At 43.7% G+C, this 27,488-nt stretch overlaps 1 protein-coding gene across 1 annotated transcript; it reads left to right on the top strand.

Moving 5' to 3' along the window:
• LOC146547205 (desmoglein-2.1-like) lies at positions 1-27,005 on the top strand. Its single transcript, XM_085264247.1, has 12 exons — positions 1-105; positions 1,530-1,655; positions 2,123-2,269; positions 3,651-3,792; positions 12,479-12,642; positions 12,999-13,133; positions 14,512-14,697; positions 14,874-15,151; positions 15,241-15,383; positions 15,489-15,710; positions 18,545-18,781; positions 25,287-27,005. The coding sequence occupies exons 1-12, from the start codon at positions 61-63 to the stop codon at positions 25,469-25,471; spliced, it is 2,010 nt and encodes a 669-aa protein (XP_085120373.1). The 5' UTR covers positions 1-60; the 3' UTR covers positions 25,472-27,005.
• Positions 27,006-27,488: the final 483 nt, after the last annotated feature.

The following is a 27,488-nucleotide window of genomic DNA, read 5'->3' as shown; positions in this document are numbered from 1 at the left end:
CAGTCATCCATGCAAGAAGTCACGCTACAGTTTCTTTGATCCGGATTGTTTCCTCCAGCCATGATTCGGGTTTCTGCACCGATGTTTGTGCTGCTGCTGTTTGTAGTGAGTCCTCTTATGTTCTTCTGAGCTGCTGCACACTGGCGTGGAGTTTTAACACGTTTGTGGAGGTTCTTTTTTTTTTTTTTAGCACTCATAGCTGTATACATAGCTTCTTTAACATAGTTGCTGTAACCTCCTTTTAACTTATTAATATTTAGTTAACAAATGACTCTTTGTTAACACTTTAATTTTGTGGAGCCGTTGTAAAATTCCGTCATTGAGTAAACCGAGTTAGGTCGAGTTTTCACTTGCTATGTTTCGATGGCCTGCTCTGCTCCTGACTCTCAGGGGTCAAACCCTGCTCGATCTGCACTCCATAACAATAATATTATTTAAACTACTTTTTTCTAATCCACATATAACAGCTGTATGTTGGTTTTCACAGGCCACTGAACTGAGTGGTGTAGTTAACAGTGTAGTTAAGACTAACTAACACCTCAGAACAAAAGCTGTTTTTCTGTTTCTGTGAGAATGTGTACTAGTACTTTAAAGACTGCAGTAACTGAAGCTGCAACAGCTCACTCGCTGCAACTTTTAGAGAAAAAATAAAATTGTTCACGAGCTGGTTGAAACAATAATTCAGGCCAGTATTTTAACATTGTGGGACTATGTCAGGTTTTAATTGAAATAGTATTAATTACAAAAAGAATTAATAGATTAGGATAGAATAGAAGATATTAATATTTCTGGATGTCTACTACAGGTAATGAATAAATGAACAATGCGGTCAGCATGTCTGAACCTGTTTGTTCAAGGTCTGCTGTAGTCAAATTTTCAAGCAGTGTTTTAAATTCAAGCATGAAGCTAAATTATTTAACTAAAAATACACTAACTTTGTGTGTTTAGTGCTTTTCACTAACTTGCCCTTTGAAGTCATCATGACGTCAGCATTCAGCTCTATTTCTTTGAATGTCCATTACATTGACCGACTGTCTCAAATTATGTGGAGAAAAGCAGGTGAGGAATGAATTCCTTACAAAAGAGGAAGTGGGGACAGGCTGTATGCAAACATTCATGTTGATCTTTGATGTGCAGACCTGCAACCGACTTTTGAGCTATCATCAATAAAACCAGTTTTTCATGCTCTGCTTACAGTCAGCATACATGACTGTTAACCTGTTATTAAATTTTAGGTGACACTTAAATAAAGCAGTCACTGCTTGCCTTGCTTGTCCTGACCAAATGTCTTTGATTAAAACACTTGCTGATCGTTAAAGGTAGTGAATTGTGATTATGTTCCTGTCACGACGTTTTTGAAAAATGCTGCTGGCATCATATTTAAAAGGAATTCATCTAATAATGAATAAGAAAACTGAAAAGAAAAAAAAGATTTCTCCCATGATGAGAGATAATTAATAAACCAGTTAACTGTATGTAGCTGAGATTCCGTTAAGAAATTCTTCATACAAACATCTGTTTTGTTACAGCTGCAGGCTGTCGCTGTGCTGATGGCCAACTCTGAAGACAGGTCACTTAAAAAGCGAAGAATGTGCATTTTCCCTCAGATCCTGATGGAAAATAGAGATTACACTAATTTAGACTACATTGACAAAGTAAGTTACTGTTTCCCAACTTTAATTTTTTGACTAACTAAGCAGCTCATTGTAGTAAGTAATTACCATATTGTACTATATATGAAAAAAGTCATTTTGAAGTTCTTCTTCTTCTCTGCGCCCTTCCTAAATGACCGAGCTCCTCGCTCTATATCTAAGAGAGAGTCTAGATACCCTATAGGGGACGGTCATTTCAGTTCCTTGTATCAACAAGTGCCTTCTTTGTGTCAGGTTTCAGAGCTCAGCTGGCCATAGGTGAGATTTGTGAAACTGCAATAATAATTGGAAAATGTGGTGTGCCATTTTTTCTTTTCTTTTTTTTTCTAGTTAGCTGCCATGAACTGATTGACTGTACTAACTTTTTGATTTTCAAAAACAAATAATGTTTAATAGCCATTAGATGGACAAATAGATGGTGGTCTACCAACCCTGAAGCATTTATCTATGTGCTATTCTGTGTGTTTCAGGTTTACTCAGAATATGAAAATGTTACATACTCCCTGACAGGTGTTGGGGCAGACAAGTACCCCTTCAATGTGTTTGTGAGCGACCCTCATACTGGAGACATCCGTTTGACCCAAGTTCTCGACAGGGAATTCATCCCCTATTATTATGTTAGTGATTCTCTTCTATTGTACCTTGTTATTGCATTCATAAGATTTAACACTTTTTCCTTCATGTGTTAAATGTGTGAAATCCTAAATATGTATTACATTCAATACATTGTTTTTATTCTGATGACACGATAAAAAAAAAAAAACAGGATAGGGTCAAGTTATATTGAAATGTTAAAAGGTAAAGTTCACTATGCCATCACAATATTCTGCAATTTTTTAACTGACCATTGATCCACTCCATAACTTGTCTCATGTGTCTCATATATGACCATATCTCACATTTAGTCTCATAGTTGGTTTCACTAATATTTGATGCTCACCAAAGCAGCTCCTTCAAAGTCTACATACACTACATTTGTTCTATGAGTCTGAAAAGACATGGATATAAACAGTGTTGGGTAAGTTACTTTAAAAAAGTAATTAATTACTAATTACTTAGTCAATATTGTATTTAAAATACTTATCTAATTACTGTGTCAGAGAAGTAACTTAATTATTAAATAAGTAATTTAACTAAATGCTTCTTAAAATCCCTATAAACCTTGAGTGGACAAACAATAGAAACTAAACTCTTTAAATAATAAATAATTTTTTTAAAGACGGTGACTCTACAGTACGCAGCGGTAGCATCGCTTCCACAATGTAGCCTGCAATCATTTTTTTAAGCTCACCTTCAGACGCTTTCTGTGCTGCTGAAGTAAAATCAAGTTTTGCCTGCTTAGCAGGAGTTGCCGCGGTGTTATCCATGGATGATGAACAAGGATCACTCAGAAGTGTTCGTCTATGCTCTCATGTCAGGCGCTTCAGTAGATTACTCATGCTATTAACAGCGGCCGATAGTTTTTTCTCCCCAGGACATAGCTTACATATTACTGTAATGTTCTTGTCTGCTTGTTTCAGAAAAGTGAAGAGACGGGAATATGTCCATTTCATAAAACAGCCACACGCTTCAGCCGAGTCCGACATCTTCCGCTTTAGAATACGACTATGCAGCAAACTGGCGCGAAATGACGTGCAGCTGCACTACAGCAATGTTAAAGCGGCAGAGTTTACTTCTACGTTTAGAAGATAAATTATTGAAATTAAATAATGATATTCAGCGAGTTTAATTATTTTACAATGTAACGCAAGTACATTGTAAGTAACTGTAATTAAAATACCTTAAAATGAACAGTAATTAGTTACTCTACTTTTTCAGTGGAAAAGTAATTTAATTACAGTAACGCGTTACTTAGTAGCGCATTACACCCAACACTGGATATAAACTGCAGTTTCGCTGGTGGTAGAAACCCCTACTACAGACACTTTTTTGTTTTAGGTTATGATAGGATAGATGAGAAAGACAAGATAGTTTAAGTTGTTTTCTTCCACGTTTCAGCTAACGCTTGTAATTAAGTTCGCTAATGGCACAATTGCAGAAGAAAGGGATTGGTACCGTTACCGGATTGCAGATGAGAATGACAATGCTCCAGTGTTTGGGCAAATAAAGCCTGGTGAAGTTGATGAGCTCAGTCCCGAAGGTCAGTGATATAAATCCCAAATAAATGTATGGAGATGTAATACTACATGATTTCTTAATGAATTAAAGAAAGCTGTAACAGCCGTTATGGTGTGGTGTCCCTTTAAGACACCCAAGTCGAGGGTTGATGGTGTCATCAGTGTGTGCCACTGCTCTCTCGTTTTCTCTCTCTTGTCGTGTCCAAATTCATGGGCTGCATTCTCCTGAGGCCGCATTTGTAGACCGATTACGTCACAGCGACGCGCCGAAGGCTGTCCAAATTCGTAGACCCCTCCGAATGCAGCCGACAAATGCGTGCTCCTTTTTCCGAATTTGAAGGATGGGTCGGGTGTGTCCTTCGTGGCCCACCATATCCCAGAATTCATAGCGCGGCCCAGCCAAGCTCCAGTTTCCGGCTAATGGCGGCCGCTACTAAGTTTTAAAATTACTCTTATTAATCTTTCTGGGTCACAAAATAAACTTTTAACATATTTTCAGGCGAGAAAGTACCTGTGTAAACATCAAATATCTGCTCGGTTTATCAAGATATCGCATCTTTGCTAAAGTGCTTCGACGTTTTCGGAGACGTCTGCTACCCACCAGCTCGATAGCTAGCCGGGAGCTCGAGGGTTACTGATGCGGCCGAGAATGGCACAACTCCCGGCACATCATTTTCAGATCACCGCGGACTTTCGCTGCTCGGGTTAAACGTTGTCAGCCGGTGATCAGCTGTGATCAGCTGATCACGGGGCCGGGGTTAAAAGAGAGACGCCAGACATCATTCTCTTCGTGTCAGGAGCTCCGAAACTCTGCCGACGTCAGTCTCCGCCTGATTCAGCAACCGTGAGTGATTATCCCTTCAATCCTTTTTCTCTTCCCGGCTCCGCTCGCTCTCTGTCGGTAACGACCGTTCCGAAGCCACGCTTCGTGCACTGATCGTTACTAGAATAACTGCGTGCCTGCTCCAAACCCACCGCTAGCCTTCGCCGCGCTTGGGTCTAGCCAACACGCCACACGGGCACGCCGAATTACTGTGTGTAACCCGCCCGGCCGTGACAAACGTAATATATAAGTCACTTAGACAACCTAAAAATGTTATTGTTGGGCTTTTTTTCAGTGTTTTGTTTGTTCGTGAGTAAATCGGTTTGGCTGAGATTAAAGTTATTAGATTAGATAAAATAAAACTTTATTAATCCCCCGGGTGGGTTCCTCCTTGGTTTTTACACAGCTGACTAAACGTCAAACAGAAAACTGATTAAACAGAAGTGTGAGATGGCCGAGAGTTTACTCCAGTGTCCTGTTATATTTTAGACAGCAAGGAGCAGACGGCTGAGTTTATTAAACTCCACCGAGACAGCGGTGACGCTAATCAGAAGGCTAGACCGTCCAATTTCACGGCCGTTTACTTCCGGCCTACCCGATCTTCTGAGGACCCGGCCCACGTAGACCGCGAAGGCCGGGTCCTCGGGAGAATGTAGCCCATGAATTTGGACACGACATCTGTGATTATGAGGACACGTGCCTTCACGCTCGTGCTTAACGAGGGACGGACTTATGTTTTCTTTTCGAGACCCTTTTTTTTGTTTTGTTTGCAGCGCTTGGGTTGTATGAACGCTGGGCATTTTGTTGTTGAGCCGCAGCCGTTCAGCCGGGCTTTTATACGGTTGCTGAAGAATGCGTATTAAAGAACCACCGTGGATTACTGATACCAGTGTGGGTGTGTATCCTTCCGCCTAGCCTGCTAGGTGTTTTGCCGCCTCTTCTCAACCACACAACACAACCCAACGTTACAAAATGGCGCCCGAACATCTTCTCTTGGACCTCAGTATGCAGTATCTTCGAGCAGCGGATGATTGATACACTGAAAGGTACATAGCGGCAAAGTAGAGCTAGTAGTAGCCTGCCATACTTCGCGGAGACAGACCAGGCTGGCCTCGACGCGGACGTCCGATTCGCCGGATCACGGAAGTGTGTTTCTACGGCAACGAGTGAAGCCGCCGCAGCGCTGTTTTCGGGATGTATTATCGTCATCTGCCGAACGCCTTTACTGCGACATTTTTGGATTAACGTGGATTCACGCTACTTGGACGCGAGATGGATGCCGTTTCTTCATAGTTTCTGACGTACATGTAAGCGGAGTAAAGCGCACCGGATTTTTTTTTTCTTCCTCGCCAGCTGAGCTCACGCTGCAGACTTTGCTTCGTTCGTACGGTCTCTGCAAGTGGGAACTTTTCCACGGGACAAACCTCTATACCGCGTCAGGACTGGACAAGTCTGGTGTCCTCTGGAAAATCGCCGAACTGATGTAGTGAGTGTATTTAAAAAAAAAAAAGAACGCTGTCTATATTTCAAACTGATTTGCTATTGATTCTCACTGGCTTAACTGTCCTTATTGAAATGCTGTTTTAAGTGCATCTGACTTGAAAAGGTGTTGCTCATACTCAGTTACTCGTAAGTTTGGATCTATTTTACACCTAAATGCTTTTGATCCAGGGTGTTTGCTCCTTCCACCTCCACGTTTCAAAGTCAGATAAGACATGTGTAGCTAAACTTCAGAATTCACATGTTTCATATACTTTTGTGTGACCAGAACTGAAGTTGATTTCTGCTTAACTGCTACCTTGTATAGATTTGGGTCTTTGATAAGTGTGTATTATGGCTACTCATCCTGACTTGAATGACATGTGTGATGATATAGACTTTATGTTACACCCCAACCGACTTACTGCCAGACATAGTACTGCTGACCTTGGGCATAAAGTGCAAAGTCTGCAAGCAGAGGTTGATATGCTTCAGCAGTGTCTTCATGACTCTTTGGACCTCCAGAGGAATATTCTGGAGCAGTGGACTCAACAAAAACGACCAGTCCCAAAAGTGCCAGCTGCCCAGATTACTCACCCTTTTCCTCAGGCCTCCTCTACCCCATATGTGCCAGGCCTGCCAACCAGGGAAACGCAACAATCTATCTCAACACCTGGCCCCACGCAGCCCACCAGAGCCTTGTCCCAATCCCACTCAGATTCACTGGAGCTAATTAATACAACCAGAGTCCTTGCTGCGGCATTGCACCAAGCCAAATTGGAGCCCAAGGTGTTCGCTAATGATGGCAGCCTTCACCCAGAAGAATGGCTGCAGTCTGTTGCTGCTTATAAAACCTCCTTAGACCTAACAGACGCCCAAATCCTCAGAGAGCTGCCACACTTCCTAGCTAAGGAACCAAGAAAGTGGTCTAATGTGCTCATTCCTCACGTATCTACATGGGCTAAGTTTTGTGAACTTTTCAGAACCGTCTTCTTGCCTGCTGACAACCAGGAGCAGATTTTGAGAGGCATCCTGGACTGTTTCCAGCACCCCGAAGAACCTCTGCCAACGTTTGTTGCCCACATGCTCAGTGAATTTAGGAGACTGAGGAACCCACCATCTGAACTGGAGCAAATTGAGCTCATCTGTAACCACGCAGTGGAGAAGTACAGAGTAGCACTGTACGGAACGCCTGTAAAGTCAGTAATTGATCTAGTGCTGCGTGCCCACGAGCTGCATTCTGTTCTTGGCACTAACCTTTCACGGCCCTCCCGAGCTCAGCCGAAAAACAGAACTGAGGGAGGACCCCGCTGTTTCAAATGTGCCATGCCTGGTGTTACCTCTCGTACGTGCCCTAACTGTTCCACTGATTTTCAGGGAGCTCGACACTCTCCCAGGATGGCTCCGGAGCTTCCCCAAACGCTGTCTCCTGACCAACATCCAGTAACTCAGCCTGCGGATCCAGATGAAACTGGCGGGGTCAGGGAGACGAGAGCAACGGGCAGGAGGCCGGGAAACTTCAGGGGGGGGAGAGTGTTTCACAGGGGCAACCCTCCCCCCAACCAATAACTCAGCCCTCATCGTCTTTGTCAAATCAAAGTGTGCCACCAGTGCTCAATCACGTTGAAGATGGAACTTCGCAAGCATCGTGGAACACCCCTCTCAGAGTTAAAGTGAACTTTAATGGGGCGGCTCTGGATGCCACACTAGATACAGGGGCATCTCTTTCAGCAGTAAATGCAGACCTATTATCTGAGAGACACCGAAACCAGTCATTAGAGAATTCGGGGGATTCTCCTCCAATAAGACTGGCCAATGGCACCAACTGCAGTCCATTAGGAATAACCTGGCTGACCATTGGATTTATGGGCAAGCGAGTCTATCAGCGGTTTCTGATAGTGCAGGACCTGTCATCCCCCTTTGTTCTTGGGATGGACTTCATGACTCGCACTTCACTGACAATACATGTCCCAACAAGAACTGTAATTATGGATGATAATCCCCCATGTCTTGATGAACTCTGTGAAAATGGCTTTGTGGAAGCTGATCTTGAGTGTGGAACTATGACCCTGCAGAACACCCCGCAGCTCCATGATAAGGCTGGAGAAGCTAACTTGGATTCTGAGGAACGGGAAGAACTGTTGGAGTTGTTAAATAGTTTTGGTGACCTGTTTGATGGCCACCTTGGTCGCACTTCTCTGGCAGAACATGTCATCGTAACTGGGGATGCAAAGCCTGTTAACTTGCCACCATACCGCACCTCACCAGCTAAAAAGCAAATCATAGAAGAGCAAGTGAAAAAAATGCTACAGGATAACATCATCGAACCTGCATCAGGACCATGGGCAGCCCCCGTGGTCATTGTGAACAAACCCCCCCGCGAACCACGGTTCTGTGTTGACTTCCGTGGTCTGAATCAGCTGACCGTGAAGGATTCTTACCCACTCCCGCGGGTGGATGAATCACTTGACTTTCTGTCGAGAGGGAAATTTCTCACAACACTAGACCTTGCTCGAGGTTACTGGCAGGTCCCCATTGCTGAAGAAGCTAAACCAAAGACTGCTTTTATCACGCACTGTGGCCTGTTTCAGTTCAGAGTCCTTCCTTTCGGCCTGTGTAACGCCCCTGCGACTTTTCAGCGGCTTATGAACAATGTTCTAGCTGGCCTGATTTATAAGTCCTGCGCGGTGTATCTAGATGACATTGTTGTCGCATCACCGACCTTTGAGCAACACCTGCTTGACTTAAAAGAGGTCCTTGGTAGGCTTCAGTCTGCTGGCCTCTCTTTAAAGCTGAGCAAATGCCAATTCTGCCTTTCAGAACTCACCTTCCTTGGTTATCGGGTTACGCCGGCTGGCATTCATCCTGACCCTGACAAGGTGAGAGCTGTGACTGACTTCAGAGTGCCGACCACAACAAAGCAGGTGCGACAGTTCCTTGGCCTGACTGGCTACTATCGCCGCTTTGTGCAGGACTATGCCCACCATGCAGAGCCACTCTTCGCCCTCACTAAAAAGGACGTGCAGTTTCACTGGGATGACAAGTGCCAGGCAGCTGTGGACTTTCTGAAACATTCAATAACCTCAGCGCCGGTCCTCAGGTTCCCAGATTTTTCGCGTCCATTCTTCATTCACACTGATGCATGCGATGCTGGTCTTGGGGCAGCATTAATGCAAAAAGATGAGGATGACAAAGACGTTGCTGTAGCATTTGCTAGCCGGGCTATGCACAAATCGGAAAAGCCCTACTCAACTCCAGAGAAGGAGTGTCTGGCCGTGATCTGGGCCTTGGAACATTTCCGACCCTATGTCGAAGGCTTGCACGTAACCATTTACACCGACCACAGCAGCCTCAAGTGGTTGATGTCTCGACCGAATCCCTCTGGCAGGCTTGCTCGGTGGTCTCTGCGCCTTCAAGACTTTGACTTCAGCATCATCCACAAACCTGGAGAACGTAATAAGGTGCCCGATGCCCTTTCCCGTAATCCTCTACCAGATGTGGATGCCCCCATTGATCTTCTCCCTCCCTATGCCGTGATTGGGAGCATGGACCTTCGTGCTCTACCTTCTGTGATTGTTTCGGACCGCCCGCATGTTCGTCAGCTGCAGCTTGAGGACCCAGTCACAGGCCCGTTGCTCAATCAACTGGAAACTGACCAACAAACGGGGGAGAATAATCAAGATCTGGAACAGTACGTTGTCCATGACAGTCTCCTCTATTTCCTCGACCCAAAGACAAAGTGTGGTCTCCACCCACTCAAGCAGCTTAAACTGTTTGCTCCTACTGCCCTCCGTGGTTATCTGCTCAAATATTACCACGATCATCCCACAGCTGGACACCTGGGCATTGCAAAAACGCTGGCACGCTTGCGTCTCAGATTCTTCTGGCCACACATGAACTCTGACGTGAAAAAGTATGTGGTCTCATGTTGTTCGTGTCAAACCACTAAGCCGAGTCAAAGAAAAACAGGAGGCCTTATGGTCCCTATCCAGCCACAAAGACCACTGGAGTACGCAGGGGTGGACTATGTTGGCCCACTGCCCCGCACACAAAGGGGGAATGCTTATATCCTTGTTTTTGTGGACTATTTCTCAAAATGGGTCGAGGTGAGTGCTGTGAGAGAAGCCACTGCTCAAGTTGCTGCGAACAAGTTCATTACTGACATTTTTGCCCGACATGGTTCTCCCTCCCACCTTATTTCTGATAGGGGAACGCCTTTCGTCAGTGACCTCTTTGAGCATGTTTTGTTGACTCTTGGGACTGAACACAGACTAACAACTGCATACCATCCTCAAACGAATGCAACTGAGCGTGTAAATCGCACTTTGAAAACGGCCATTCGAGCCTATGTTGGGGATAAACACACCTCTTGGGACAAGTATCTTCCCCAGATCTGTTTTGCACTGCGCACTGCGCCTCATGAGAGCACAGGCTTGAGCCCGTCCATGATGCTGTATGGGCGAGAGTTGGACACGCCCTTGGACCTTGTCACTCAACCCTCCTGGGAGGGACTGAGCGACCCGGAAACGCCCCACTCAGATAACCTGAGAGCTTCGCTTCGGGATGCTCATGAACATGCTCGCGTGGTGCTCGGAGAGAGTCATGAAAGGCAAAAGCGCTACTATGATCTGAGACGTCGCACGGTTTCTTATGAAGTTGGGGACCTCGTCAGGGTAAAGTCACACCCAAAATCAGACGCATCGTCCAACTTTTCTGCTAAGTTGGCCCCGCTTTACACGGGTCCCTACCGCATCTCCAAAAGGATGTCGGATGTGAATTACTCTCTCACCACAGTGGACACTGGGGAGAGAGTGGGAGTTTTTCATGTTGCGAACATGCAACCATTCCATACCTGGGACTCGGCTTTGTCTAGCCAGCGTGCGAAGCTAAATGCTACAGCAGCTTTGGATCTCAGTGTCCCGGACAGCAGTTTGCCTCCTGCTCTTTCAGTCCCGGGCCGCATTGACTGTGACGCGGTTGACGCAACTCCCACGGTCTTTAGCAACGCCCCTGCTGAGACTGGCTTTGACTGTGCTGACGCTGCCCCGCTTGTCGTGGACCAGAACTCTTTCCAAGAGACTGCTGACGTTGCTCTGGAGACAGAGGTTAACAGTTCACCTCCTGCTGCCGATGGGTGTGCTGTTAGAGGTTCTTATGACCTCAGACCAAGACGAGTTCCTAGGGTCACCGCTGACTGGTCGGTCAATAGGTGGACCAACCCTTTTCATACTGACAGATTTAACATAAAGTGACCTTGTTTGCTTTCTGATGTGTTTCATGTGGTCTGCTGTTGTCACAGGACCGTTGTTTGAGTTTTCTACGATTCATGTTGGCACTGTTTTCATGTTGTGGTGATATGTTCATGCTTACTGTTGTAATTTTTGGGAAAACGGTGGAAACGCAATGTAACAATAAGAGGGAATTTCATTCTGTCATTGTCCTGGCTGTCCTAAGCTTATTTTCTTTCTTTGACATTTATTTGAATGGGCATTCACCATGTGGGACACTGTCATGTATGCCAGTTTGTCAATTTTGGACTGTACATTCCCCTATTTTGGTTTTGACGTCTTATCCTGCTGACCATGTATGGAGGCTGGTTAAGTTTGAACTGTACCTTTGCTGTGTTCGGCTGGGGACAGCCTTTGTTTAACCGGGGGGGAATATGTAACAGCCGTTATGGTGTGGTGTCCCTTTAAGACACCCAAGTCGAGGGTTGATGGTGTCATCAGTGTGTGCCACTGCTCTCTCGTTTTCTCTCTCTGTGATTATGAGGACACGTGCCTTCACGCTCGTGCTTAATGAGGGACGGACTTATGTTTTCTTTTTGAGACCCTTTTTTTTGTTTTGTTTGCAACGCTTGGGTTGTATGAACGCTGGGCATTTTGTTGTTGAGCCGCAGCCGTTCAGCCGGGCTTTTATACGGTTGCTGAAGAATGCGTATTAAAGAACCACCGTGGATTACTGATACCAGTGTGGGTGTGTATCCTTCCGCCTAGCCTGCTAGGTGTTTTGCCGCCTCTTCTCAACCACACAACACAACCCAACGTTACAAAGCATTGTGGCTTTGTATTTGCAGGGTGATCAAATTTTTACAATGACCTGCTAAAGGTGATAGCATAAAAAACATTGAGTTATCATGTAAGGTTAAATGCAGTCTGTAGTTAACAAATGTGTCTGAATTCTTATATAGTTAAGTTTATATTTGTAAGAATCTATAAAAGCCTCTAAAAGTTTTGCCAGTATATTGAGTAAATAGTGTTACAGATGACTTAAACTTTTACAAGTTAAAGCTCTAGTGGAAAGTAAGTCATTGTTTTACATCACAAGAAAACAAACAATGCCATTTAATGCCATTCTTTTTGCTTGTTTTAGGTTTTATGACTGTTTCATTTCATGCTGTTTTTCAGGTAGTTTTGTGATGAAAGTAACAGCAACTGATGCTGATGAACCATGGTCTTTACGTTCTGTGATTTCCTACACCATCATTAATCAGAATCCACCTGACGATATGTTTTACATTAACAGAGATGATGGTTCCATCTTTGTTAAAAAGCCTCTTCTGGAGAGAGAGGTATGATTAGATTAAAAAAATGTAATGCATCTCTTTCATTCAACAAGGTGTTAGAGCAAAAGTAACTAGCTAACTAAAACTAAATTAAGTATCACAAGCCACTCAAGTTAATGTGCAGGGTCAGCAATAATATGCAACTCTGTTGATGATAGACAATGAGCTTAACTGCAGCAGTATATGGGACTGTAACGTTAATGCTTAACCTTTTGATCAGCAAACCACAACCATAACAGTGAATTCACCCCAATGTGTCCCTTTTACAAATTTGTCTGAGAGTCTAACTTTGGACAGCCCACACATTTCTTCAGTTGCTCTTATGGTCTTGTAATATACAGCATACAATCTTCTGATTTCAGAAATGTGGTCAGTACATTCTGACTGTAAGAGGCCAAGACCTAAAAGGTTTACCAGAAGGAAACACTGGAACAGGCAATGTTACTATAAACATCCGTGATGTGAACAACAACCTTCCCACTCTTGAAAAAGAGCAGGTACTTCTCTTCCTCACAGTCCTCTATATTAACATGATATACACCAATGAGTTAAACTGCAGGAATGTCTTAAAGACATAAAGACCTGGATGGCCGCTAACTTTCTGCTTCTTAATTCAGATAAAACTGAGGTTATTGTACTCTGCCCTGAAAAGCTTAGAAATATGGTATCTAACCAGATTCTTACTCTGGATGGCATTACCTTGGCCTCCAGTAATGCTGTGAGGAACCTTGGAGTCATTTTTGACCAGGACATGTCCTTCAACGCACATATTAAACAAATATGTAAGACTGCTTTCTTCCATTGGCACAACATCTCTAAAGTTAAAAATATCCTGTCTCAGAGTGACGCTGAAAAACTAGTTCATGCATTTATTATTTCCAGGCTGGACTACTGTAATTCATTATTATCAGGATGTCCGAAAAACTCCCTGAAAAGCCTTCAGCTAATCCAAGATGCTGCAGCAAGAGTCCTGACAGGGACTAGAAAGAGAGAGCATCTTTCTCCTGTTTTGGCTTCCCTTCATTGGCTTCCTGTTAAATCCAGAATTGAATTCAAAATCCTGCTCCTCACATACAAGGTCTTAAATAATCAGGCCCCATCTTATCTTAATGACCTTGTAGTACCATATCACCCTATTAGAGCACTTCGCTCTCGCTCTGCAGGCCTACTTGTTGTTCCTAGAGTATTTAAAAGTAGAATGGGAGGCAGAGCCTTCAGTTTTCAGGCCCCTCTTCTGTGGAACCAGCTTCCAGTTTGGATTCGGGAGACAGACACTATCTCTACTTTTAAGATTAGGCTTGAAACTTTCCTTTTTGCTAAAGCATATAGTTAGGGCTGGACCAGGTGACCCTGAATCCTCCCTTAGTTATGCTGCAATAGACATAGGCTGCCGGGGGATTCCCATGATGCACTGAGTTTTTCCTTTCTAGTCACCTTTCTCACTCACTATGTATTAACAGACCTCTCTGCATTGAATCATATCTGTTATTAACCTCTGTCTCTCTTCCACAGCATGTCTTTTATCCTGTCTTCCTTCTCTCACCCCAACCGGTCGCAGCAGATGGCCGCCCCTCCCTGAGCCTGGTTCTGCCGGAGGTTTCTTCCTGTTAAAAGGGAGTTTTTCCTTCCCACTGTTGCCAAAGTGTTTGCTCATAGGGGGTCATATGATTGTTGGGTTTTTCTCTGTATCTATGAAGCGCCTTGAGGCGACTTATGTTGTGATTTGGTGCTATATAAATAAAATTAAATTGAATTGAATACTTTGTGTTCAATGTGTTAGAATATGCTTCCAAAGGCCTTTTTAGATGATTTCAGGAAATAACACATTAAGTGTCATAAAAAATGTTGAAATAACTTTTAAGTGTTCCACTGCAGTATGAAGGAAGCATTGAGGGGAACATACAAGGTGTGGAGGTGATGAGGATCCAAGCAGAGGACCTAGATCTGAAGGCCACAGACAACTGGAAAGCTGTCTTTAATATTGTCAGAGGCAATGAAGGCGGGTATTTCAGCATTAAAACAGACCCCAACACCAACAAGGGCATCTTAATGCTTGATAAGGTACAGCAGACAAAATTTCAAAGAAATTTATGTTATGCAGTCTATTGTGAGATGCATTTATTAAATGCTGGCAGGATGCCCCTTACATGAGGACATATACACTCATAATACATGACATACTTTTATTTACACGATCCACTATTTCAGTTTTATTCTTTATGTCTGCCATTTCACAGCCTGTGGATTATGAGAATGTGAAGAACTTTGTATTGGGGTTAACTGTAAGGAACAAGGCCCCACCTTTTTCTGGAGGATCATTTTGGCAATGGGGGGGAGAATATAAAATCTATCCCATCAAAATCAATGTAAAGAACCAGCCTGAGGGGCCACATTTTGATCCCAAAGTCAAAGCTATAGCCATCTCCAAGAAAGACACCTCCTTCAACATTACAGATGTTGTTGCTAGCAATCCTGCAATAGATCAAGATACTGGAGAACTGGCTGAGAATGTCAGGTCAGTGCATACACATGAAACAAGAATTACATGTTATCTTCTCTTCCTAAGTACAATAATAACTGGTTTGTGGCCTATCTCTGATGTAGGTATGCCAAAGGCTCAGACCCAGATAACTGGTTGACTATTGACCCAGAGACAGCTGAGATCAAACTCAACAGGATACCTGACAGGGAGTCTTCATACCTGGTCAATGGGACATATTTTGCCAAAGTACTCTGCATTACAAAAGGTACAGAATGAATGCCATTAGCCTCCCTCTGAAGAAAGGAAAAACCAAAAAAAAGAAAAAAAAAGTGATGAATTATATATTATTATTTCTGTTTTTACATCACAGAAACACCTGCTAAAACAGCTACTGGTACCATAGCCATCCAGTTGGAAAATTTTAATGACCACTGCCCTATCGTGACCAGTGACATCAAGACTATGTGCACCACTGAGAATTCTGTTATTGTGAATGCTAACAATGAGGATGCATATCCTAATGGACCTCCTTTTAAGTTTGAGATTATCCCAGAAAATACTAAAGGGAAATGGCACATGGAGAATCTAAATGGTGAGGAAATTACTTCCAATCATTTCAAATGTATCTAGTTAAATATACAATAGAATAAATACAATAGAAAAATATAATAAATATATACATACACTGAACAAAAATATAAACGCAACACTTTTGTTTTTGCTCCCATTCCCCATGGGATGGACGTAGAGACCTAAAATTCATTCCAGATACACAATATAACCATCCCTCCCAAACGGTGGTCACAAATCAGTCCAAATGTGTGGTAGTGGGCACATCTGCTATATTGAGATAATCCATCCCACCTCACAGGTGTGCCACATCAGGATGCTGATCTGACATCATGAGTAGTGCACAGGTGTACCTCAGACTGCCCACAACAAAAGGCCACCCTGGAATGTGCAGTTTTGTCTCACAGCAAAATGCCACAGATGCCACAAGCAATGAGGGAGCGTGCAATTGGCATGCTGACAGCAGGAATGTCAACCAGATCTGTCGCCCGTGCATTGAATGTTCATTTCTCAACCATAAGCCGTCTCCACAGGCGTTTCAGAGAATATGGCAGCACATCCAACCAGCCTCACAACCGCAGACCTCGTGTAACCACACCAGCCCAGGACCTCCACATCCAGCAGGTTCACCTCCAAGATCGTCTGAGACCAGCCACCCAGACAGCTGCTGGAACAATTGGTTTGCACAACCAAACAATTTCTGCACAAACTGTCAGAAACCGTCTCAGGGACGCTCAACTGCATGCCCGTCGTCCTCATCGGGGTCTTGACCTGACTCCAGCTCGTCGCCGTAACAGACTTGTGTGGGCAAATGCTCACATTCGATGGCGTCTGGCACGTTGGAGAGGTGTGCGCTTCACGGATGAATCATGGTTCACATTGTTCAGGGCAGATGGCAGCTGAGAATGTCCCAGTTCTTGCATGGCCAGCATGCTCACCGGACATGTCACCCATTGAGCATGTTCGGGATGTGCTTGACCGGCGTATACGACAGCGTGTACCAGTTCGCACGAATATCCAACAACCTCGCACAGCCATTGAAGTGGAGTGGACCAACATTCCACAGGCCACAATTGACAATCTCATAGACTCCATGCGACGATGTGTTGCACTGCATGAGGCAAATGGTGGTCACACCAGATACTGACCGGTTCTGGGTCCCCAGACCCCCAATAGTGCAAAAAACTGCACATTCCAGGGTGGCCTTTTGTTGTGGGCAGTCTGAGGTACACCTGTGCACTACTCATGATGTCAGATCAGCATCCTGATGTGGCACACCTGTGAGGTGGGATGGATTATCTCAATATAGCAGATGTGCCCACTACCACACATTTGGACTGATTTGTGACCACTGTTTGGGAGGGATGGTTATATTGTGTATCTGGAATGAATTTTAGGTCTCTACGTCCATCCCATGGGGAATGGGAGCAAAAACAAAAGTGTTGCGTTTATATTTTTGTTCAGTATAAATGCATGATATGTTGGAATTTAGTTTATCAACTTATATTTCTGTTTTCCACATTTTGTAAAGCAAATTTACTTCAGTTTTTTTTATTTTACAAATAAGAGGTTATACTACCAGTAAACTTGTCGATCTCCAGTGGACTACCAAAAAGTTGTGGTATTCTGCACTTCCTCTTTGTGTTTTGTCCTGTTCTGATTTAATGCACAATGGTGTCCCACTAGTTGGTCTTGTTAAGCGTACACTATTTTACAGAGTGACATATTTCCTATCATGAACTACAGTACATGTGCCTTCTCAAATCCCCATTTTGCTCAATGACCTGCAAATTGTATGCGTAGCATTCTCTACCTTAGAGTCCTGTTGAAAATAGTTGCAAAAAAAAGAAGAAATCCATGTAGCTGATGTGGGCCAGAGTAACTTAGCCCTGATTAGCTATCCTCCTGCTGATGATAGAATGATGATAGAAGCTTTATCACAAAGAATGCCTATTGATATATAAGGAGAGATTATCTTTACTTTGGCTGGTGTTAGTTGGTGTCTGTTTTTAGATTTCACTTGGTAAGCACTGTTTACCTTGCTTGCTCAGATAATAATTCCTTATTATCAGGTTGGTCTAAAAGCTTGCTGAAAAGCCTTCAGTCAGTGAAAAACTGCAGTAAGAACACTAGCAATATTGGAAAGAGAGATAATGTTTCTCCTGTATTAGCTTCTTTTCATCAGCTCCCTGTTAAATCCAGATTTTTTTTTCAAATCTTTCTCACATAGGTCTTGAATATTTCGCTATTAGGTGATAGGGTCTATTTAGACCCTATCACCTAACAGCATCATATTAACCTAACAGATGACTTTACTCTCAGACTGCAAGTTTACTTGTTGTTACTAGAATTTCTTAAAGTAGAATGGTGAGACAACTTTCAGCTTTCTGTTGTCTAACCACCTAACTGTTTGGCTTGGGGAAGCAGAGATCTTCTAGACTTTTTAGCCTTCAAACTTTTCTTTTTGATAAAGTTTATAGTTAGGACTACATCATGTCCCCCTGAACCATTGCTAATGTTGTGCTGTTAAAGGGTGGGGGTCTTCCCATGATGAGCATTTCTTCCTTACACTCTCTTTTCACTTCCCATGTGCCCCCAACGAGCGGGATGATAACTTTTGTGTTTTCTTCCACCCCACCATCACCATGTGCTGCTCATAGGCGATCATCCGATTGCTGGCGTTCTCTCTAATACTGTAGGCTCTTTGCTGTAGAATTTCAAACACGCTGTGTTATGTAAATAAAACTGATTTCAAATGAATTTAATTCTATTTAATTTAATCTGTTAGATTGTCATTTCAGGAATAATATGTATTCATTCTGTACATGTGTAACATCTCTGTGTGGTTTCTGACAGATACTGCGGCTATCTTGCGGGCTCAAAACTTCATGTGGCCGGGTATCTATGAGGTGGAACTGGTGATTAAAGATCAGCAGGGAAAGGCCTGCCCAGAACCACAGAGAGTCTGGGTTCGAGTATGCACGTGTGAGGATGGAGTTGTGTGTGGAAAATGGGATGGCAATAATCAGCCAGTCAAAAGAGTGCAATTAGGACCTGCAAGTATTGGGATAATGGTGGTGCTGCCACTGCTGTGTAAGTGTTACATGATTATTCTATTTCACAAAAGAAACAATTGAGTTTTTGTTAAACCTCAGATCCACTGACCAATGTGATGCTACACTTTTGATAGTAAATACCAAATGTGTTAGCACATTGTTAAGGTTCAAAATATTGGGGATGGACACCAGAGGAAAAACCCACAATAACAACACTGGTCCGGTCGGGTTGAGTCAAACGATGATTTAATGATCACACACGTGGGAGATGGACACTGTATGCAGACAGTCTCAGATCTCATCTCAAAAAACACATCACCATAGTTTTATGAAATCAGGGTATTAGAACGCCCCCTCATGCGTAGTGACAGGTGTAATACAATCAATGTTGACAATTTTATTTAACACAAAGAATAACATTGTCTCCTTCCCGAGGGCAGACGCTGACTGCCCCCGTCTCCTGGAACCGTCTGTACCCTGCTAAGACACAACATGGCAGCTACAAGGACTCTTTCATTTGTTAAGACCATCAGTGTGTATTGCTCTAAATCAAGTATATAATATTAAATGAATATTGCTGGATCAGCTACTTCTACTTAAAACATATTAAAACATGACTAAGCACAAAATCACCAAGAATAACATCTTATAAGTGCTGTGTAAGCACGTGCGGCCTTCCAAGCTCAAAGCCTTTGCCCTCCATAGATCAGCCAGACTCGCGCTGGCTGTAGCTTTTAACCTTTAATTACCTTAAACACAACTCTAGAATAAGCAACAAACTGCAATGTGTATGGAATGATCATGGTTACATCTGCAATGGAAAATCATGTTATTATTCTGGTACCTGTAAGAAAAGATCAAACTAAAGTTATCACCATCACTGTAATGCAAAGAATAATGTAAGGTCAAAAACTTCAATTTATGCTTAATGCAAAGCTGGTTATATACTTCTAATGAACTAATAATGCCATATTAAAATATTAAATGATAATGAGAAAAACATCCCCTCCTTATTCTACAACATCTTAATTACTGGTAAAGAAATTTTTAGGTTCCACCCTTTCCTTGTTGTAAGAAGCCCATTGATCCATCCATCGATTCCTTCTGTCAGATGCCTGAACCACCTCAACTGGCTCCTTTCGATGTGGAGGAGAAGCGGCTGTATTCTGAGTAGGGATGGGTATTGATAAGATTTTCACGATTCCAATTCCATTTTCGATTCTGTTTAACAATTCGGTTCTTTATTGATTCTCTTATCGATTCTTTTTTTTAAAAAGGAGAACACTAAGGTCGATTAGCTTAGAATTTTGTTTTATATCTTCTCTTTGAACAAGATAGAAATTTAGGAGTAGCATGGCCTTACAAACCCAACAGTGAGATCTTAAGAGATGCAGCCTATGGCTCTGCAATGTGGTGTCACAGGGTCCACGGGGAAAAAAATTGTAAATGTAAAATAATAAAATAAATATTCTTCTGTAGCAATAACAAAGTATAACATAAATTATTCTGTAGCAATTACACAAGAATATGCAGTAATGTCCCTGCCTACAATTAAACACATTCACTTACCGAAAATCAGGGCATCTGCTGTGGCAAATAGATGTTTGCCACTGCTCTGTGACATTAGTCTATCCTGGCCTGAAAGGAGATGCTACCGGTAGACTGCAGTGAGAACTGCCAGCGAGCGCCAGCCAGACTCTGTCTTTCTCATCATGGTCACCTAAATGCAGCGCACAGTAATGGCAGGTTTTGTAATAAGGCAGACATAATATGCACTGTTAGTTGATTATTTACCTGCCGCATTAACAGGAGAGGACGTGCAAACGTTACCGCTGCTGCTGGGTTGAGATTCACGAGTCTGGAGCGGAATTAAAAACACGACATTCATTTAAGGTTATCGTGTGTTTTGTGAGCAAATGCTTTTGCATATTTGTAGTGTTTCCTCCTTTAAATGAAATATCTACTTTGCAAGTATTGCAAGTTGCCCTGTTGTCATCCATTCTCATAAAGTATAACCAAACTTTTTAGCGTTTGAGCCGCTTAAAGGCGCCATGTTTCCTGCCAGGTAAATGACGCTCCGCAACGTGGTGATGTCATTTGGGGCGACTGGAATTGATAAGGGAATCGTTTGCAAAAATGGCAAACAATTCCAAGGAATTGAAACAGTGGGAACCGGTTCTCAACAAGAACCACAACAAACAACAAACAGGTCCACATCACTGGAGTTGGAGCACCAATTCGTCCCTTCTCCCGTCACTCATGAATAAGACTCCAAGGCTACGTTCACACTGCAGGTCTTAATGCTCAATTCCGATTTTTTTGATCAAATCCAATTTTTTCTGTCTGCTTGTTCACACTACAAATAAAATGTGACCACAAACGCGCTCTAGTGTGAACCCTCAAAGCGGCCCGCATGCGCAAAAGAAGATGTCACACACAACGCGCTCTGTTTAGATCCAGACCAAAAAATATTGTTTGACTGTTGGCCCTTAATATAAAGACTGGTTTCGGACTTTATGTTTCCCAGTTTTGCTTTAAGTTATAAAGTTATTTTGTTATTTACATATGGCCCAATAATTATTCTTATTGCTGTTTTAGAGAGGAGCGGTGCTTCAAATGATAGTTGCTGATTTCTGTCAGAATCTGCAGATTATACAGTACAAATAAAATTTTCACGTTTCTCCAACGCTGTCTTCCCAACTGTTTCACTAACATCTACACGGGATGGCCAGGAAGCATTTGCGATGTCTTCTCGGGCGCTTCTCCGGCACTGATAATTGGCGTCTGTTTTATGTCAGTGACATAAAAGACAGATTTAATGCGACATGACCATTCAAACAGCAGTCGCTTTCTAAAACATCAGGTATGTATCGGATTCAGTACCACATACAAAAGTGACCCAGATCGGATGATTTGAAAATATCGGATTTGTGCCGTTCACACTGTCATACCATGATCGGATATGGGTCGCACAGGGTCAAAAAAGTTGGATTTGCTGCACTTACGCCTGCAGTGTGAATAGGGATGGGTATTGTTTAGGTTTTATCCGATACCGGTGCCAAATCGGTACTTTTGAAACGGTGCCGGTGCTTAAACGGTGCTCGAACCGGTGCTTAAAGAATGGAGAACACAAACTTTGTCCAAAAACCTCTCATGTTCAGCTGTTTTTGTTTTTTTTTTGTAAAAAGATAACAATGTTAGCCTTTTCTGCAGCTATGGGGCATATATGGTATCACTCTTGGCTGGAAGCAGTGCTTAAACAATGGAAAAAAAACACAAACTTTGTCCAAAAACCTCTCATGTTCAGCTGTTTCCCACTTTTTCTTTGGTCATTTTAGCCTTTTTGGCCAGGGTGAAGGGAGTATCTGCCATCAAACAAGAGGACAGCCGCATGTAGCTATGATCATGTTTGCTAGTTCACCTTACATGCATTAATGTAATAACGTGGTTAGCCTACTCAACGTAAATTACACTCAAACAACATTTAGCTACTCACGCAGAAAAGAACGGCTGCTGCTGCCATCATCATCATCATCATCATCATTTCTGCTACACTGGCAGGGCTAGGGGCCAGGACTCTATTCTTCGGGTTTTTGGGGGATGTTGCTCCGGGTCCGATAACTGGCAACCCACCCAACGTGCACAGTGTGAGGTCTCGCAGCAAGCTATCAAATACGGCGCATTTCTCGGCTTTTAAAAAAACGCTATGCGTCGCCAGGTGTTTCATCGGATTTGAGGTGTTACTTCCTTTGACAGTATCACAGTATCAGCTTAAAGCACTTGTTGCAGGCTGCTGAGTTTGCATATTTTGCTGTGAAGTACAGCCAGACTTTTGACCGCTTCGCCTTGGACATTTTTAATCTGTAGCTCTGCTCTAACTGAACGTACGTACCTGGCCCCGCCTACTATCCTGGGAAACGTAAAATGATTGGCTAGAAGTGTATCACAGCTCAGGAAAAAAAAGCACCGAAATAAAGCACCGAAATGTGCGCTGCTTTTCGGTCTGGTTACTACCGTTTATGTCAGAAGGCACCGGTTCTGACATAAACGGTACCCATCCCTAAGTGTGAACGTAGCCCAAGATACTTGAACTCCTCCACTTGGGGCAGGAACTTGTCCCCGACTCAGAGTGGGCACTTTTCCTGCTGAGGACCAGGGCCTCAGATTTAAAGGTGCTAACTCTCATTCCCACTGCTTCACACTCGGCTGCGAACCGTTCCAGTGCGAGCTGGAGGCCATCACCAGGTGAAGCCAAAAGAACCACATCATTCGCGAAAACGCAGAGATGAGATTCTGAAACCACCGAAGTCAAAGCCTTCCGTCACTTGGCTGTGCCTATAAATTCTATCCATAAAAATTATGAACATAATTGGTGACAAACAGCAGCCCTGGCAGAGCCCGTCACCCACCAGGAACTAGTCCGACTTATTGTCTGCTATGCGGACCAAGCTCTTGCAACGGTTGTATAAGGATTAAATGGCCCGTAGCAATGGGCCACACACCCCATACTCCTGGAGCACCCCCCACTCCGAGGGACACGGTCGAATGACTTCTCCAAGTCCACAAAACACATGTAGACCCCATGCACCTTCAAGGCAAACTCCCATGCACCCTCAAGTATCCTTGAGAGGGTAAAGAGCTGGTCCAGTGTTCCACGACCAGGACGAAAACTGCATTGTTCCTCCTGTATCCGAGGTTCGACTAACGGACGGACTCTCCTTTCCAGCACCCTGGCATAGACTTTCCCAGGGAGGCTGAGGAGTGTGATCTCCCTATAATTGGAACACACCCTCCGGTTCCCTTTCTTAAAGGTGAGAACCACCACCCCGGTCTGCCAATCCCGAGATACCACCCCTGATTTCCATGCAACATTGTAGAGGCATGTCAAACAGGACACCCCTACAACATCCAGAGCCTTCATCAACTCAGTGCAGACCTCATCTACCCCAGGGGCTCTGCCACCAAGGAGTTGTTTAACTGCCTCTGTGACCTTGCCCCCAGAGATAGGCGGGTCATCCCCTTTGTCCCCAGACTCTGCTTCCTTCACGGAAGAAGTGCCAGTGGGATGGTCGAGGACGTCCTCAAAGTATTCCTTCCTGCCCCACAATTTTTTCAGTCGAAGTCAGCAGCGCTCCACCCGCCTTATACACAGTGCAGGTAGAGCACCGCTTTCCCTTCCTGAGTCGCCTGATGGTTTGCCAGAATTTCCAGGCAGTCTGAAATTCTTTGGCCTCTCCAAACTCTTTCCAAACCCAAGTTTTTCAGCCACTGCTCGAGCCGCGTTCTGCTTGGCCTGTCGGTACTTATCGGCTATCTCAGAAGTCCCACAGGCTAACCAAGCCCAACAGGACTCCTTCTTCAGCTTGGTAGATCCCTTCACCTCTGGTGTCCACCATCACTTTCGGGGGTTACTACCATGACAGGCACCAACCACACTGTGGCCGTAGCTCAGCGCAGCGGCTTCGGCAATGGAGGTGCTGAACATGGTTCATTTGCATTCAATGTCCCAAGTCTCCCTCAGAATGCTGTTGAAGCTCCTTCCCGAGGTGTGCGTTGAAGATCTCGCAGACTGGGGCCTCTGCTAGGTGTTCCCAGCACACCCTCACTATACTTTTAGGTGCGCCACATCTGTCCAGTGTTCTCCCCCGCCATCTGATTCAACTCACCGCCGGGTGGTGATCATTTGACGGCTCAGCCCTGCAGGTCTGGTGATGTGATTACAAAATCGGCCTGCAGCCTAGAGCATCCTGGTGCCATTTGCACTTATGGACACTCTTATTTTCGAACATGGTGTTCGTTATAGCCAAACAGTGGTTTGTACAGAAATTCAAGAACAAAACACTGCTTGGGTTCAGATCCGGGAGGCTGTTCCTCCCAGTCACGCCCCTCCAGGTCTCACTGCCGTTGCCCACATGAGCATTGAAGTCTCCCAATATGACAACATAGTCCCCAGGCGGAGCACCCTCCAGCACCCCACCCAGGGAATCCAAGAAGGCTCAGTACTCTGAACTGCCACTCGGCGCATAAGCACAGGACCTGTTCCTCGACCCAAAGGCTCAGGGAACAAACCCTTTTATCCACTGGGAGAAACCCTAACAGGCAGGCAGCAAGCTGAGTAGATGTTAGAATACCCACCCCAGCCTGCCACCTCTTACCAGGGACAACTCTAGACTGAGACAGAGTCCAGCCCCTCTCCAGGAGACTGGTTCCAGAGCCCACGCCGTGCGTTGAGGTGGGCCCGACTATATCTCGCTGGTACCTCTCAAACTCACTAACTCAGGCTCCTTCCCCGCCATAGAGGTGCCATTGCATGCCCCAAATGCCAGTCTTGGTAGCCGGCAATTGGTCCGCCAGGGCTTGCTCTCCTGGCTCGACACACAATGCACCTGACCCCTATGATGTCTCATGCGGGTGGTGGACCTGCAGGAAGATTGGGGTGGGGGGGTGGGGGGGGGGGGTGTCTTAAAAACTGTGAAATAATGCATCTCCAATAAACCACATTTTGAAACTTAAACTCTGTCTAAAACTTATTTGTTTTCCAGGTTTTTTTCTGTTTCTGATCTTCTGCCACTATAAAAAGGCACTGAGAGATTTGTCCCCTGCAAATATGGTCAGGTTTAAAGATCCTTCAGCAACAGCCCCAGAATACACCACCCTTGCTGTGGCTACGGAAAGTCTGAATTCTGGGACAGTATTACACTCAGGTGAGTGGCAAAGGCTCAACTGATGTCCAATGGAAAGAAATACGCGAAGGACAATTTGTTAGTTATTGTATTGAGGACTCAGGTTACTCTGCTGACTCTTTGCCTTTTGGAGTCAGACCGTTACCTTTAGTTTCTCAAAGACCTCAGACCAAAGTTCAAGGTTCTTGCAGGGTTGTACAGAAGCAAATAAATAAATAAATAAAATTACAAATACATTAAATAAATAAATAAATAAACCTTCTAATAGCAAATTAATGGTACATTCTGTCATGACCCCTTGTTTTGGTGTTTGATTCCTGTTATGAATTCTTCCTTAATATTTTTAGCCTAGATTCCTGTTCACAAAATTTTCTGGTTTGCTGTTTTACAGTTTAAAAAGTTATTTTTAAAGTTTAATGCTGTTAAAGTTTTGGTTTTTATCCATTGTGTTTTGGGATCCTTGATTTTATGGTTTCATTATTCTTATAGATTATGAGTCTTAGTTTTGGTAATATTCAGTTGCTTATTATTTTACTTGGTGAGTTCCAATTATAACTTTTAATTTAGTGTCACCCTGATTGTCCTGATTCTTTCCACCTGTCTGGCTCCTTGTGTTTCCCTTTTCAGTACTGTAAACCTTTCATAATTTTGCACTTCTGTTACCTTATTTACTTTTTGGAACTTATTATTGACAGTTGTGGTGGATTTTTGTATGATATGTATAACTATGTAACTATATACACTATATATCTATGTGCACTGAACATATATATTTTAACTTTCATGTACAGTCTTAAACACAAGACATTGTACTTCACCAAGGTTTATTAAGGTGGTACAGTTACAGGGCAGTTAATGTAAGGGGAGAGTTCTCCTGATTAATTTACTCTCCCGTAACTAACCTTCCCTAATACACCCTCAACGTCGTTCATGCATCACAACCAAAACAGTAACATTGTAACAGAGATCCTGAACACATGATAAAATATCATACGATATAATCACACACACACACACACACACACACACACACACACACACACACGCACACACACACACACACACACACACACACACACTTTGAACTACACTGAAGTGTCTTAAGCATGTAACCTATGTAGTTATAAGATTATATATTATAAGATTGTGCCACTTGCTGTGTAAGATTTAATAATTAGGATTAATGTGCGATGTTTGACCGTGTCATGACTTATTGTGATAAGCCAGAGCAAGGGGTAGTTAGAGTCCTGACTGGCCTTTGGCCAAGACCTTGGCAGCTATCTGACCCCTGCAGCTGTGTTTGGACGGGTGGAAAAGTTACTCAGCAGCAGGGGGCGGGGATACTGGTCCCTGTATATTAGAGGACCAGAGGACACCCCCAGCACTTTTTTCCCCTCTGCTGTTACTCTCTGTCCGTCTCTGTGTTGCTCTGTTGTCTGTGCTTAAGGCTGTATACCCCAGGGTTTTGCTTTGCTTGCTTTCTGCTATGTAATTCTCTTGCTAAATGTCTGTATGTATTTTTCCTGCTGTTCATATGATTCAGTGTATTAAACTCTGTTCCAAGAATTCTACTCTTGTCCAGAGCATCTTTTTCAGTGTCTTGATTTTAATTGGATCTAAAGAGGTTGGATCTCCACATCGTTGGTAGGAGAAGGTTATCAGGATGGCTTCAAAATTCGCGACCACACAGTTAAAGCTTGCTTTTCCATTTAATCCTCTGCCTTCCATTTTCCTGTGCACAAAACAGTATAGTAATGCCTCTATCAATGATCAGACCTTAGCTGCAGTAAAGCAGCTAAGGTCATCCCTTCCCCATAACCATGAGGGAAGGGATGACCACTGTGAATTCAAGATAGGCAAATTAGGCCACATGCTCCTGGTAAAGGAGTAGAAGCCTGTCTTCTACAGCACTGCCATGCAGCAAATGCACTGCTTTGTCCAGCTGGAGGTATAGAACACTCAACAGTTGGTTAAAGCACCAGCCATCGGTATCCCTGCAGTTTCACTGAAAATACTAAAGGATAGTCAGTATGCCTTGTTCAGAGAGGTACAATCCATAAG

The sequence above is a fragment of the Mchenga conophoros genome, linkage group LG23 (assembly GCF_057382185.1).
Source record: "Mchenga conophoros isolate Kocher_MC1m ecotype Shallow Benthic linkage group LG23, M_conophoros_male_GT1.1, whole genome shotgun sequence".
In the NCBI taxonomy this organism is placed as follows: Eukaryota; Metazoa; Chordata; class Actinopteri; order Cichliformes; family Cichlidae; genus Mchenga; species Mchenga conophoros.
Note: the sequence above shows the minus strand (reverse complement) of the source record. Positions and strands in the feature narration are given on the sequence as shown.